General features: G+C 51.5%; 3 protein-coding genes across 3 annotated transcripts; 1 reads left to right on the top strand and 2 right to left on the bottom strand.

The window, feature by feature from the left end:
- Positions 1-1622: 1622 nt before the first annotated feature.
- On the top strand, positions 1623-7125 carry UCRPA7_6879 (putative chitin synthase 8 protein; the record flags this gene model as incomplete). Its single annotated transcript, XM_007919414.1, has 3 exons — positions 1623-1684; positions 1741-7034; positions 7094-7125. The coding sequence occupies 3 exons, from the start codon at positions 1623-1625 to the stop codon at positions 7123-7125; spliced, it is 5388 nt and encodes a 1795-aa protein (XP_007917605.1).
- Positions 7126-7521: 396 nt separating this feature from the next.
- UCRPA7_6880 (putative glutathione s-transferase gst3 protein) lies at positions 7522-9064 on the bottom strand (the record flags this gene model as incomplete). The annotated part of the gene is made up of 7 exons (XM_007919415.1): positions 7522-7779; positions 7856-7880; positions 8008-8270; positions 8330-8544; positions 8620-8707; positions 8767-8928; positions 9062-9064. The coding sequence occupies 7 exons, from the start codon at positions 9062-9064 to the stop codon at positions 7522-7524; spliced, it is 1014 nt and encodes a 337-aa protein (XP_007917606.1).
- A 1119-nt stretch (positions 9065-10183) lies between these two features.
- UCRPA7_6881 (putative ubiquitin-activating enzyme e1 1 protein) lies at positions 10184-13584 on the bottom strand (the record flags this gene model as incomplete). Its single annotated transcript, XM_007919416.1, has 4 exons — positions 10184-10921; positions 10973-12959; positions 13037-13413; positions 13579-13584. 4 exons carry the CDS (start codon positions 13582-13584, stop codon positions 10184-10186), a joined length of 3108 nt encoding a protein of 1035 aa, XP_007917607.1.
- Between the last annotated feature and the right edge of the window lie 1544 nt (positions 13585-15128).

The following is a 15128-nucleotide window of genomic DNA, read 5'->3' on the forward strand; positions in this document are numbered from 1 at the left end:
TGCAATTTCAGGGGTTCATGCAATGCTCCTGCAGCATCAGGCCCGCGAAGCGCCCGAAGAAGTGGAGGCATGTGCTATGCCTAAGACATTTCAGCAAAATCGTCCGACTGGTAATGGCGCCGTCAGTGTGCTAATAAATAGCAAGCTGGGGAACCCATCATGGCGAAGACAAGACGTCAGTCAATGTAGGAGAAGGGAGAAGGTGTTCACAGATCGATCTGAAGAGATCTATTCTCTCTCTTCACCTCCACTCACCTCTCAACTCCGCTCAACCCACAATCGAGAGTATGCCGAAGTGCAGAGTTACCGCAGACTACGGCACAGTGTGAAGAACATAACACGAGCTTTGAATGCCAATCCCACTCATCCATGCCAGGTAGCCAGCCCCTGCGGCGATGTTGTCATAAGTCGCGCCAATCGCCCGGGGAGGATGCAACCGTGCCGGCAGGCGAGCAGCGGAAAAAGATGTGCTTGTGGGGCAATTGCAACGCCAAATCGTCCCAATCTGCACCCACGGCCTGCTTTCGAGACGTCCAAACCAAGAATTGAGTCCTTCAAGAGCCTGGCTGCAGATGGGGCTCGTCTTGTGTATTCTTCGCCATGGTCGACTTGAAGGGGTCTCTTTGGCGGCTGTCATTCAATCACTAGCCTCGAAGGTAAGGAGAGGATAGCGACGCCGTCGTAGGCTACCCGGCCTTTCCATGGCATTCCTGGTAGAAGATGGCCTACCTGGCCCGTGATCATGAAATCTCACTGCAAATCAAATGCTAAGACTTCACTAAACCCAATGGCCTGGTGGCTAAATGTAGCACCGTACCCACTGGACTGTGCGATGGGAGGCTCGATGTGCCCCTGAATGCAGAGAGGGAAAAAAGGTACTTCGTATTAGTCCTGCACAAGCGGTTCGATTCGACCGCCGTAGGAGCCAGGAAACTCGCTCTACCGGGCTCCTCTGTCCATGTCAAGGAATCTCCTTGAAAAGTGGTTGTACGCTTAGCAACACCTCACAGGCCTCAAACAAGGCTGGTCTTTTGCATCTTTCTTCTCTCAATCCGCTTCCCTTGACGCTCGTTTGGTCTTTTGTATATCACATTCGTTTCGGGGTTGTGTACATTGTCTCGGTTCATTGGCGTTTCCTTGCTCAAGCCGCCCGCCAGCAACACTAACACAGGAGGACCTTCCGTTTGTTTGGAAAACGCCTTCAGAAACTACTTCCTTCTACCTTTCCCTGTGATCCCACGAAAACAACCGACTGTTCATCATCACCGTAGACGAATCTTGAGAGCCGGTTGACGCCGATAACTGGCTGTCTGGCCCATCATGGCTCTCAATCTCCCACCGATGGGTGGTGGTGGCGCCGGGGCTCAACCGTCGCTCCCGTCTCTACCTGTCAGTTCCATCAAGACATGACCCACGACGAATGACTCGTTTCTGACCAGCATATGTAGGCCCATCTTCAGAGTGACACCCATCTTACCTCACACCTCGCGAGTCGTTATCATTCGAGTCTACCCACAGCGCGTCTGAGCTCCCACGCTCTGATCTCCTTGAACACCTATACCACCTCTACAAAGGGGCTCGATGGCGGCAGAGAGGGCAGTGCCGCGGCCGGTGCTGAGGATATGGCCGATAGGGCCTTCCTCCGCCTCGGCCACCGGTCAGAGAACCAAGCTGTCTTGTTCTTGTACGTATACTTTATGGTTGGAAATCTGAGGTTGCAATCTTAACCTTGAATTACAGGGGAGAATCTGGCTCCGGCAAGACTACAGTCCGATCCCACCTCTTGACTGCGCTCCTCAATAAATCATCAACACCTTTGTCTAACAAGGTCTCCCTTGCTGCCTATGTGTTCGACACTCTCACCACCACAAAGACCGCTACGACCCCTACCGCATCGAAAGCCGGCTTGTTCTACGAGCTTCAGTACGATACTGCTTCGACAACAAACCCCATGCTGATTGGAGGCAAGCTTCTGGACCATCGTCTTGAAAGGAGCCGGATTGCAGATGTCCCCACTGGCGAACGGAACTTTCATGTCCTCTACTACCTTCTAGCCGGTACGAGCGGTGCCGAGAAAGCACATCTTGGATTTGAAGCGCCTGGAGGCACAGTGCAGAAGAGATGGAGATATCTTGGCCACCCGACGCAGCTGAAGGTTGGTATCAATGACGCCGAGGGCTTCCAAATGTTCAAGACCGCCCTGCGCAAGCTTGAATTCCCTCGAAGTGAAATTGCCGAAATCTGCCAGATCTTGGCCAGCATTCTGCACATAGGACAGCTAGAGTTCGAGACGGCAGCCGACACCAACGCCACAGGTGACGACAGTGGTGGGTTCTCCCACGAGGGTGCCCAAACGATCACTGCTGTCAAGAACAAGGATGTTCTTGGTATTGTTGCCGCCTTCCTCGGCGTCAGCGCTCAAGATCTGCAGACAACGATGGGATACAAGACTAAGATGATCCACAAGGAAAGAGTTACGGTCATGTTGGATCCCACCGGTGCTCGAGGCAATGCCAATGAACTAGCGAGAACTCTCTACTCGCTTCTTGTTGCCTATGTCATCGAGACTATCAACCAGAAGATCTGTGCACCCGAGGAGGCCATTGCAAATACTATCTCGATCATCGATTTCCCTGGCTTCTCTCAGCAGTCCTCCACTGGTTCAGCACTCGACCAGCTGTTGAACAATGCTGCCGCTGAATCTCTGTACAACTTGACTCTTCAGAACTTCTTCGATCGCAAGGCTGAAATGCTAGAGACCGAAGAAGTTGCAGTACCGGCAACTAGCTACTTTGACAATTCAGATGCTGTCAAGGGTCTTCTCAAATCTGGAAATGGTTTGTTGAGCATTTTGGATGACCAGACTCGCCGAAACCGCACGGATATGCAGCTTCTGGAGAGTTTCAGGAAGCGATTTGAAGGCAGAAACCCCGCCATCACAGTTGGCTCTGCGACTGCAAAGCTTCCCGGTAGCAATTTCTTTACCGAGAACACTGCCGCTACTTTCACTGTCAGGCATTTTGCAGGTGAAGTGGAGTATCCTATTAAGGGTCTCGTGGAGGAGAACGGCGAGGTGATCTCAGGCGACCTCCTGAATCTAATTAACTCTACGAAGAGCGACTTTGTTGCTCGTCTCTTCGGCCAGGAGGCACTGCAGACTGTGACCCATCCTCAGGAGCGCTCGACTGTGATGCAAGCCTCCGTCAGCTCAAAGCCTATGCGAGCTCCTAGTGTCATGTCAAGAAAGACGCGTTACCGTCCAGGCACGTCTCGGACGAAGAATGAGTCTATAGACCACCGTCCTGGCACTGCCCGGCGACAAGACTCGTTCGACAATCTAAGCGAGGCTGGAGAATCCAGACGCAACAACACTCGTCACTCCGAGCAAGGCGCTTCCGGACAATTCTTGTCCGCCCTTGACAACGTCACCAGATCCATCACTGCCCCTAACACCAACGCGTACTTTGTGTTCTGCCTCAAGCCCAACGATAGACGAATTGCGAACCAGTTCGACAGCAAATGCGTAAGGACACAAGTTCAGACATTCGGCATTGCCGAGATCAGCCAGAGATTGAGATCAGCAGACTTCAGCATGTTCTTGCCATTTGGTGAGTTCCTCGGTCTTGCCGACACAGAGACGATCCTCGTTGGCAGTGAGCGTGAGAAAGTCGAAAATGTCGTTGAAGAGAGACGTTGGCCAAGCAATGAAGTATTTATCGGCTCCACTGGTGTCTTCGTCAGCGAAAGAATATGGATGGAGATTTCCAATCTGAGTGATAGCGCCTCGGCGCGGTTTGGCCTTCCGTCTGATGCCAGTGATGGCCTCTCACCTCCTGACAATCCATTCCTTGCGTCCAAGGAGCGTCTTGCGTCTGGCAACAACACCCCCGGCCCCTTTTCAGACAAGATGAAGGCCGGCTACTTCGGCAGCAATGATGTAGACGCTCGGTCTGAGGCTGGTGTTTCTGCCTTCGGTGGCGGCGACATGTTCAAGAATCTAGACACCCGTGCGCAGATGGCCGAAAGGGGCAATGAGAAGGCCATGGTGGAAGTTGAAGAGTTCAAGGACAGCGGCAGCCGCAAGCGCTGGGTCTTCGTGGTATACCTCCTGACTTTCTTCATCCCCGAATTCATGATTCGGTGGATCGGACGCATGCCTCGAAAGGACGTCCGGATGGCATGGCGGGAGAAACTCGCTATCAACGTCATCATTTGGTTCAGCTGTTTGGTCGCGGCCTTCTTCATTGTGGTCTTCCCTATGGTCATCTGTCCCACTCAGCATGTCTACACTGCCTCAGAGCTTTCAAAATACAATGGCAAAACCGGTAGCAAAGGCGCGTATGTCTCTATCCGCGGACAGGTATTCGATGTTGGCTCATATGCTCCCCACCACTACCCCAGCTACTTGCCCACCAAGCAGCTTACTCAGTATGGCGGGCTGGATGTTACTTCCCTGTTTCCCATCCAAGTCTCTGCCCTATGCCGCGGCAAGGATAATGATCTCGATCCCGCTGTTACCTTGGATTACAAGTCTACCAACATTACCGGGTCGGCTTCCGTCATTAGTACTCAGGATCTCAATGCCCATTACCATGACTTCCGCTCTTTCACCAATGACAGTCGACCAGACTGGTTTACCGAGCAGATGAGAATGCTGAGAGCAAACTACAAGAAAGGAAACGTTGGCTACTCGTCACAATACATCAAGACCTTGGCGAACAAGCAGAATGCCATTGCTTCGATGAATGGCCGTGTATATGACCTCACCACGTACATTGCTGGCGGCCGTCACATGCAGGTCAAAGCTGGCGAGGAAGCTCCTACGGATCCAAGCAAGGTGGACTTCATGGACCAACTCGTCGTCGATCTTTTCCAGCAAAAGGCTGGAGGGGATGTTTCAAAGTATTGGGACGCACTCAGCTTGGACGCCGATGTGAAGGGACGCATGCAACTCTGTCTCGACAACCTCTTCTACGTCGGTGATGTCGATACGAGAAACTCAATCCGGTGCCAGTTCGCTGAGTACCTGGTTCTTGCCATCTCTATTCTTCTCTGCACGGTCATTGGTTTCAAGTTCTTCGCTGCTCTCCAGTTCGGTACCAAGAACATGCCTGAGAATCTCGACAAGTTCGTCATGTGTCAGATTCCAGCATATACGGAGGACGAAGATTCTCTCCGCCGTGCCATCGACTCCGCTGCCCGTATGCGCTACGATGATAAGCGCAAGCTGCTTGTTATCATTTGCGACGGTATGATTATTGGACAGGGCAACGATCGGCCTACTCCTAGAATTGTTCTCGACATTCTTGGTGTTTCTGAGACAGTTGATCCCGAACCACTCAGCTTTGAGTCCCTTGGTGAAGGTCTAAAGCAGCACAATATGGGCAAAGTCTATTCCGGTTTATATGAGGTCCAAGGCCACATCGTTCCCTTCCTGGTTGTCGTCAAGGTTGGCAAGCCTTCTGAGGTTTCCCGGCCTGGCAACCGTGGCAAGCGAGACTCCCAGATGATCATCATGCGCTTCCTCAACCGCGTTCACTACAACCTGGCCATGAGTCCTCTAGAACTTGAGATGTATCATCAAATCCGGAACATCATTGGCGTGAACCCCACCTTCTACGAGTTCATGCTGCAGATCGACGCCGATACGGTTGTGGCTCCCGACTCGGCAACACGCATGGTCTCTGCATTCCTAGACGACACTCGTCTTATCGCTGTTTGCGGTGAGACGGCCTTGACTAACGCCAAGGCTTCTTTCATTACTATGATTCAAGTTTACGAGTACTATATCTCACACAACTTGTCGAAGGCGTTTGAAAGCTTGTTTGGCTCTGTCACTTGTCTTCCCGGTTGTTTCTCCATGTACCGAATCCGCGCTGCTGAGACTGGCAAGCCTCTATTTGTTAGCCGCGACGTTGTGGACAACTACGCCACTATCCGTGTCGATACTCTGCACATGAAAAATCTTCTACATCTTGGTGAGGATCGTTATTTGACGACCCTATTGCTTAAGTTCCATTCTAAGTACAAGACCAAGTACATCATGAGGGCTCACGCCTGGACCATTGCCCCTGATTCCTGGAAGGTCTTCCTCTCTCAGAGACGTCGTTGGATCAACTCGACCGTGCACAACTTGATGGAACTTATTCCTATGCAACAACTTTGCGGTTTCTGCTGCTTCAGCATGCGCTTCATTGTGTTCGTTGACTTGTTGTCCACCGTTGTTCAACCAGTCACTCTTGCCTACATTGTCTACCTCATTGTCCTCGTGGTGCGGAATCCATCAGTCGTGCCTGTCACAGCATTCATTATGCTTGGCGCCATCTACGGTCTACAAGCCATTATCTTCATCCTGCGTCGCAAGTGGGAGATGATTGGATGGATGATCCTGTACATGCTTGCTCTCCCAGTGTTCTCGTTTGGTCTTCCCCTCTATGCCTTCTGGCACATGGACGACTTCAACTGGGGCAATACTCGTGTTGTCGCCGGCGAGAAGGGCAAGAAAGTCGTCATCACCGACGAGGGCAAGTTCGATCCGGCCTCCATCCCACGCAAGAAGTGGGAGGAGTACCAGGCCGAGCTCTGGGATGCTCAAACCATCAAGGACGACGCCCGCTCTGAGGTCTCTGGCTTCAGCTACGCAACGAAGCCCAACGTCGCGGTGTCCGAATATGGCTGGCCGCCTTCCCGTCCTGGCTCCACCACTGGTTATCCCATGGGTGGCTACAGCGACATGAAGCAACCGCCCATGCCCAACATCCCGCACTCAACGAGCCGCATGTCTCTTGCCGCCTCCGAGATGCAAGGCAACCGCATGAGTCAGTTTGGCGGCTCGCAATTCTTCGGCAACAGCCAGCAGGAGCTCGAGATGGCGAATCTGGCAGGTCTGCCCAGCGACGACGCGCTACTGGCGGAAATCCGCGAGATCCTCCGCACGGCAGATCTGATGACTGTCACCAAGAAGGGCGTCAAGCAGGAGCTGGAGAGACGCTTCGGTGTGCCTCTTGACGCGCGCAGGGCATATATCAACAGTGGTATGTATCATCCTATTTCACACTTTCTCGATTATCAGTTGCTAACTCTTGTCGTTTAGCAACCGAGGCTTTGCTCTCTGGTCAGTTGTAGAAGCATCAAATCTGCATTGGGGCGTTTCTAACCCCCATCATCTAATAATATAATGCATTTTGTGAGGACAATCAAAATTATTGAAGGGCTGCGGACATCATACGGTAGCATAATACTGGATTTGGCTAAAACGGCTACGGCTACGGCTACGCTCTTAGGAGAATTGGGGATGAGAGCGTGTTATTTGTGCTAGTAAATTGGATGAAGCCTTTGGGTACGGCCAGGTCTATAGGAGTTAGAATTTTGTTTCGAAATGCTTTCTAGTATATAAAGCAAATGCATTTTGTGTCTCAGCTACTGGGTTCATAATAATCCTACATCTCATTGTGAAATACCCATTGCTATCAAACTTCCAAAGACCTAAATCATACCCGCCGTCACTTAAGCACTGGTGTCTCACAGCCTGCCGGCGGCCTTCACTGCAGCCACCTCCTCGTCCAGCGGCAGGATGTCAGGGAGCGGCCCCACCGGCGTGATGGAGTGCGGGTTGATCTGCGTGTGGCTCTTGGTGTAGTGGTTCTTGATGTGCAGCCAGTTCGTCGTGTCCTTGAAGGCCGGGACGTTCCAGTACAGGTTGCGCACCCACTTGTGCAGGTGCGGGTAGCCGGAGCGGATGTCGCGAATGTTGCACTTGAAGTGCTGCACGTACACAGGCTATGTATGGTACAGTCAAGTCAGTTCACTGTGCGGAGTGGCGAATGACAATTAGGGCAGGAAGGGCGAAACTTACATCGAACCGGTTGATAGTCACGTAACTAGAGAAGATGGGTTGTCAGCAGTGGTTCAGTCCGAGGGTTATCCCGCGCAACATCACTGCACGGGCGAAGGATTGCCGTGCAGATGCAGTCAGACGCTTAGGAAAAACTTTCTGGAGCCGCTTACAGTCTGATATCAACCTCTGTGATGTCCTTGCCAAACCAGTACGGGCCCTCGTTCTCGGCCAGGTGCTTCTCAGCTCTGTCAAGAGCCTCGAAAAGCGCGACGACGTTGCGCTCATAGGCCTCCTGGGTCGTGGCGAAGCCCGACTTATACACGCCATTGTTGATCTTGTCGTATACCCACTCGTGTGTCTCCTCGATCTGTTTCTGAAGAGCCTCGGGGTATAGTGAGATCTTCTGGTACTTCTCCTCGATGATGTCGTCAAACTGAACGGCGGTTAGTTTCTTCAATCCCGGGTTTGCACGGCTTTTGAGATATGACAAACTTCTGTTCCGAACATGCGGAGGATCTCACTGCTCTCGTTGCTCACGATTCTCTTTTGGATCTTGTCATAGAGCACCGGTACAGTGAAGCGCCCCTGATAGTCAGGGTTAGACTCGAAGTAGATCTGGCGCAGATGGGTGAAGTCGGGATGAACGGGGTCGGGAATGACATTCTCGCCCTCTGCGTCCTTGTCCTCTGGGGTCGCAAATCGCCAGCCTAGAAGCACAAGCATGTGAGATACTGCCGCTTTACAAGACTTTCATAATTATTTTTTTTCTCCACAGCACATACCATTCTGGCCTAGGTGCCAGTGCACTGAAGAGAAGGTGACGATGTCCTCCAGGCCCTTCAACTTGCGCGCAATCAAAGTTCTGGTTGCCTGCTTTCTGTCAGATACGATTGCAAGGGCCATCACAGCGGACAGATATCACGACTTACCCATGGGCACGCATAGCTAACGTACAGGTGATACCGGCCCTTCTCTGCTGGGAACTGAGAGCCAGGCTTCTTGGACACCCAGTCCCGGAAGGAGCTCTGCTGGCGCTTGAACTCGCCAGACTTGTCACTGGGAAGAACCCAGTCAGTGACTTTTCCGCTGGCCTATGGTATTACATCAATTCGTCAGCGCTATGTTCTCGGACAATCTGCAATCACATCCCCCTTCTCTTTCTCTTTCAGGGATACTGAAGTCACTGGCTATTGCGGGGTTTTGATCCAGCAGAAGCAAACTCACCATTCTGGTTTGAGTATGTGTCACAAAAGGCTGTGTTGGAACCTTTACGTCGTTAAGTCTCGAGGGGGAGTATGCGCTGTATGCAAGTCCTCGTGCTTGGGATGGGATCGGGATAGAAACACTATGGGCGCGGGAAAGGTGTCGAATTATATTCTGCGTCGCTGGGCGAGACAAATAAGAAGGCTTGGATATCATGAGCAAGAGCAGGACTACTCAATCCAGGAGATGAGGCAATAGCACGTGTGAGTGAGTGCAAGGTCTTTATACTTCTAGCTCAAGCAACATTAAGCAAGCTCCCGCTCAGCTGGTCAATCAATGTCATCGACTACTGCCGCCGCCCACGATGCCAAATAGCGTTTTACAGCTTGATTATGTAGGGATGTGTAAGTCCCCGCAGGCGAATTGCAAGCCTCTTCCCCACCCCTCCATGCTGGCCTCGACTGCCTCAGTCAAGACCGTCGGCGCTGGTATGAGAGAAGTATCTCGTCTGCCAATTTGTGTGTGACACTACCCCACCCAGTCCATGCCGCTGTCTGCTCACAAATGGTGATGTAAGAGACGCTAAGCAATGGGCAATGGGTCGCGGATTACTTAAGCTCCCATTACGCAGCATTATGCCTTTCAAGGAATGACTGGCTACGGGGATTGCTCAGAAAAGCAGAACATAAACAATGTAATTCTAAACTGGTGAAAAGAGTCTTCGCGTCTATTTTGATTTCACACATGTCAACGAGAAAGTAATTATAGTATATCTTCGCCATCTTGGATGACGGATCATGCCAAGATACACACATACATGGTTCAAGTACCAGCTATGCAATGGCGCTGACTAACAACCACAACATCACAGTCTCATCCAAATGAACGGTGCCCAGGCAGCTGCCAGGGCAACAAGACAAGTGAAGAGAGTGTTCATGGGATGGTTTCATTTCCATAAGTTTCATGTGACATACAGACTAGCTAGAGTAATTCAGACGCGAAGTTGTCTACCTCCTACAATGACCATCCGAGTCTACCCATCCCGAGTGAGAAGGTGGAAATCTACCTTAGGGTCTTCCATCATGCATTCATTCCTATCATTTTGTCCATTTTCAACGAATAGCGACTCACTGACACTCTCATTTACCTGATCTTGACTTTGATGTAGGGCACCTCAACGTCCTCGCCATCAGCATCCTCCGTCACCACCTCAAATATAACTTCCTTCTGGTGAGCTGGGATTGGCTTCTTCGAGATCGTCTCCACCAGCTGGCTCAGTTTCATCCCGTATCTCTCCTTGAGCTTTGCAGGTGGGAAGAAAGAGGCGTATAGAAGACTGACTCCTGAGCTCAGCATGGAGATACTGAGGCCACGCTTCTCAAAGTCGTCAATGAGCTCCTGCAATGTGATGTCGTTGATCTCGAAGCGGTCCCATATCTTGTCGAGAGTGACCTTTCCGTTCGGTCCCTTGTACTCGACCTTCGGGCTAGCAATAGGTTCACTGAAGCCGAAGAAGGGCAACGCCAAGTTGATGAAGCCGTTCTTGTATTGCTCGATATCCGTCTTGCCGTCAACGATCTTGTATAGCTCCAGGACTACCAGCCCAGTGACGAGTGCCGTCGTTGTGGCAATCGCCGGAATGATCTTTCCAGCAATGAACTTAGTCTTGTGGCGATCTGCCTGTTCAATCTTGTAATTCTCAGCTCGTAGATTGCTAGCAGCAGTAATGAAGTCAATATGATGATTTGTGTCGTCGTCTTTCTCAAACTCAACCGGCGTCAGTTTGAAGCCTGCCAAGGAGCTTGGTGCAGGAATAGCGCTCATGATCTTCTGGAGCTCAGCAGTATCATCGAACGCACTCCCACCTGCCGCATTCGGGTCCTGTAAAGGTCAGTCACCATTTCAAACGATATGATCTCGGGTTCAACTTACTGGATCCTTGTCATCGGCCTGGATCTTCACATTTGAATCGGGCGAGAAGTCAGGGATTATCATGGAGTCCAATGCTGCGAGATAGGCAGCCTTGTCCTTGTCTTTAACGTTGATGTTGTAGTTGAAGGCATGTAAGTTGGTAGCAGCAACCAAGAAGCCAAAATGAGTAGGATTCTCGGTATCAAACTTCAGCGGGTCAGGTGCTCGTTTGGGTCCAGACCAGAACGGAGTGCCGCTGGAGGACACAGCGTCCTTAGGGAAGTTGTAGAGGAGCTGTTGAATCGCATTGTTGTACTGTTTCTCAAAGAGCATTCGAGCCCAGCTGACACAGTCTTCGAAAGTCAGAGCCCGCTCATCCTTGAGATAGTCTCGGAGCATCTCGAGGGTGGCCTTCTCATTCCCGCCTTGCTTGAGGGTGGATTCGAGATAGTTCGTCTGGGTCAAGTAGAGATTGACAGTTTCCGCAGGCTTTACAAATGACGTCTCGAAAAGCTCTCGCGCCCAGGCAATAGTGTGCTCGATCTTGTTGGGGAAGCTCCTGAGAGTGCACATAGGGAAAGACTGCTCAGGCGGGTCCTGGGATGAAGAGTAGGACTCTGTTAGGTTAGGAAGCACCACTTGCGTGTTACCCTTCGTTCCTAGCGTACCACTTTCCAGGAGAGGCTTGTGGAAGAAAACACATCGTCGGTCGACATAAGTTCTCGCCTCAACATTGTCTAAGGCGTTGGTGACACCATCTAGTGCCTCCCAGAACTCCTCATTGAAGATATGCTCCGTTTCAGGGCTGACGCGGTCCTTCAAGCACACAATGTGCCCAACCAAGTCGGGATTCATCGCCTGGACTGCCCTGGCTGCGCAATCGCTCTTCATTTGGCCAACATCCTTGGCTCGGAACAAAAACTGACGGTTAAGATTGCTCTTCTCAATGGAGTCCATATCAGTGATCGTAATTTGGCCGTTAGGACCAGTACCAAGCCCGATCATGGCCCAGTTCTTGAGCATTTCGCAACCAATGGCGCCAGCGCCGACAAGGAATTGTTTGATGTTTGCGATTTTATCCTGATACTCCTTGCCGAAAACTGCAATCTGGCCGTCGTAGCGAGAACCAATTGGTGTGCAAAGCTCCTCAGACCGCTTTGTACTCGTAGGAAGAGACTCCAACGAGTCAAAGTACAGCCATTGCTTGATAGGATGGAACTTGCCCGACACAGCCTTGAGAACCTCTTGCGCTGCCAGTCCACCGAAGAGAGCCGCCATGGGGTTAAGATCTCCCATAGCCTGATAACTCAACTCCGTGAGCACTTTCTCATCCACCTCAACATCCAGACCTTCAGATTTGATGAATGCCTGTGCAGATGCGATGACCACCGTGGCGTCCTCGGCATTGAAGGGTCTCGGATAGCGCCCGTGAGTCTGGACAAATGCATGCAAAGCTTGGAATCCCACATGCAACTGTTGAGGACGGTCGAACTTGGCGAAATCGGATATGACGAATTCTGGATCTTTCATGGAAGCGGATATGCTCTTAAAATCGAGGAACTTCGGCATCTTGACCTGCTGGTACAGTCCACCTCGCTTATACTGGCCCAGACCGGACACATCCCCGATGGAGAATGTATACGGTCCCTTAACTGTGATCTTCCTCGGCTCGCAGCCGTTTAGAGCCTCCATGCCCTCAACCTCTGTGAATGTAACATAGTCGCCATCCTCCAGCCCATGACGAGTCTCATCGAGAGCGGACACCAGCCCCTCTTCATCGATTCCTGCTACGATGCCGTTGACGGGATTCTCGCCGGTGGCATCAATAACTGTGAACTTCTCGCCGAAGTCGCAGAAAATGGAGGCAAACAGGCCGAAAGTGTCGGCGACAACGACATAAATGCCCTTCTGGTGACAGTATTCACCAACAGCTATCTGGGCCTTGAGCGGTGTGTTTGTGAGGACAACGACTTGATACTTGTCGAGTTCGGACAGATTCTCGGCGATGCTATTGCGTTCAAATAGATTAGCATCAGGGCTATCAATGTGCCACGAAGTGAGTAAGAAATGGCAAGGGATACATACTTGGAGGACTCGTGGATGCGTACGGGGGTGTAGGCGTTGAGTTCGGCAACTCTAGGCGCTGTAACCTGGTCTCGAGGCTTTCCCACATCATCTGGGTGAAGGAAGAACTGAGAAGAGAGGTCGCCGATGGCAACGGGTGCGGGATCGTAAAGTGTCAGGCTCTTGACGCCGGCCAAGGCGATATTCTTCGCGATCTCGACACCGAGACCCTTGAGACCAACAATGAGAACATTTGAAGCGCCCATGCGCTTCATAGCCTCGTGGCCCAAGACATAGAGCTGTCGACTGTAGAGGGATTCGTCGATCTCGGTATTGCCCACAACAGAATCGTCGACCTGCATCCTGGTGACGAGGTCGACCTCGGGAAGCCGCTCGCCCTGATGAAGAAGGTAGGCATTAGTACATTTTCAAGCTTCCAAAACTGTGCACGAGGAGGGAGCTGCAGCCCTCGGGGCGAAGACGCCGCTGTCTAGGCCGGCAACACAATATTTGAAGGGCGCTGATGAATCAGCCCCGGGGAGGAGCTGGCGGGGGAGGCTTACAGTCATGATCTTCTTCTGGGAAATAGGCGTGTCCCCGTTGGACAGTTTGCGCTTCCCCAGCTTGACGGTGTGTGAGAGAGAGGAGTCCGCGATATTTCGTGCGCGAAGCCCAGGAAGACAAGGTAGGTGGTTGATTGTAGGTTGAAGAGGTGTGAGGGAGTCAAAGGGAATGGAAAGCTCGACCCCACCAAAGGACGACGAGCAAGCTGGCTCTACGCTGCTGCGGGGTGGATGAACGTTAAGTTAAGTCAACAGGTTATGACGCCAAGCTCGCCAGGAAAAGGTCGCTGCGATGTGTTCAAAGATCACTGGAGGACTTTCTCTACTCAGTCCAATATATCACTGCTTTAGTTCTATTCAGACGACGCAGGAAACGTTTGGAAGGCGAGGCAAAAGAGAGAATGGATTTGATGGTTTGGGATTTCTAACCAGCGGGATAAGACGACGTCAATGCAGGCCTGCCCAGAGAAGGCAGTGCAGCGCAGGCAATGCAGGCACACACTTACGCCGAAACTGTCCCACCCGCCGGCGTGAGCCAGCCTGACAAAGCAGCCTCGCCAGTGGCCAGGCAGGTAGGCAGCCCGGAGCCCGGCCAACTCAGGTCAGGTAACAGTGGGGCCAGAGACCCACGAAACACTTCAGCAACAAACGCCACAGTGATCTAGAGGTGGGTGCAGTGCCGCCCGGTTTGTCAGGTGCGTTCGAACATGTACTATACGCCAACACCAGCATCAATATCGACATCCACGATCAAGCCGCAAAAGGGAATTGCCCGCCAGCGATTGCCTGAGACAAGCGATTCCCATTCTATTTATGAGACCTTCCCAAAAAGTGCTACTCGCTGTCCAAAACTCTCTCGATGCAAGAATGTGACCATGAGGATGCATTTGTTCACGGTATCTGTTGTCTTATATATTGAGTATTCGGAACTTTCTACGGCTGCAGAATGCCATCCTATGAAATTGACAACCTTTCAAGCTGTAGCGTGAGAGAGATAGAGGTAGACTGAGAAACAACATGCCTACAGAAATAGCCAGATCAAGATAACGTTGCTAAGCATAATGATGGGAGCCATGGTGCTTGTCTTGATCAGATGTCTCTTGTAGTTGAATTACTAAACATGTCAGTTGGCATCTCGGTGATTTTCACATGATTTAGTATCCACCAAAGTCTTCCCGTAGCCGGAGCTGTTTTTTTGGTCTCTCATATCGCCACTTGAGAGATTCTTTTCAGTCATCTCCATGAATTACTGCAACATGTGGTCCTCCGACTCCAAGCAATGGTCGAACCTTCAAATTTGGCAAATCAGGCGTATCAGAGCACAGACTGATCACATCATCATTGAGAAATCTTTGCACACTGTGCCGGCTCTGAAGCCCCCCGTCTTGCGTAAAGGACTGTCTTCTGAGTGTTGTCCAGTTTGGCCGTCCAAGTATAGGTGATGTTGAAGTTGACTAATACTCCTGGGCTAGCTACAACGTGGGATATTGCAGCTTGTATAGTTCGTGTAGACAATTGATATTGGTCTTCAGACATGCCTAAGCGAGCCT

This window comes from Phaeoacremonium minimum, assembly GCF_000392275.1.
Source record: "Phaeoacremonium minimum UCRPA7 unplaced genomic scaffold PA7_03_scaffold_496, whole genome shotgun sequence".
NCBI classification, from domain to species: domain Eukaryota; kingdom Fungi; phylum Ascomycota; class Sordariomycetes; order Togniniales; family Togniniaceae; genus Phaeoacremonium; species Phaeoacremonium minimum.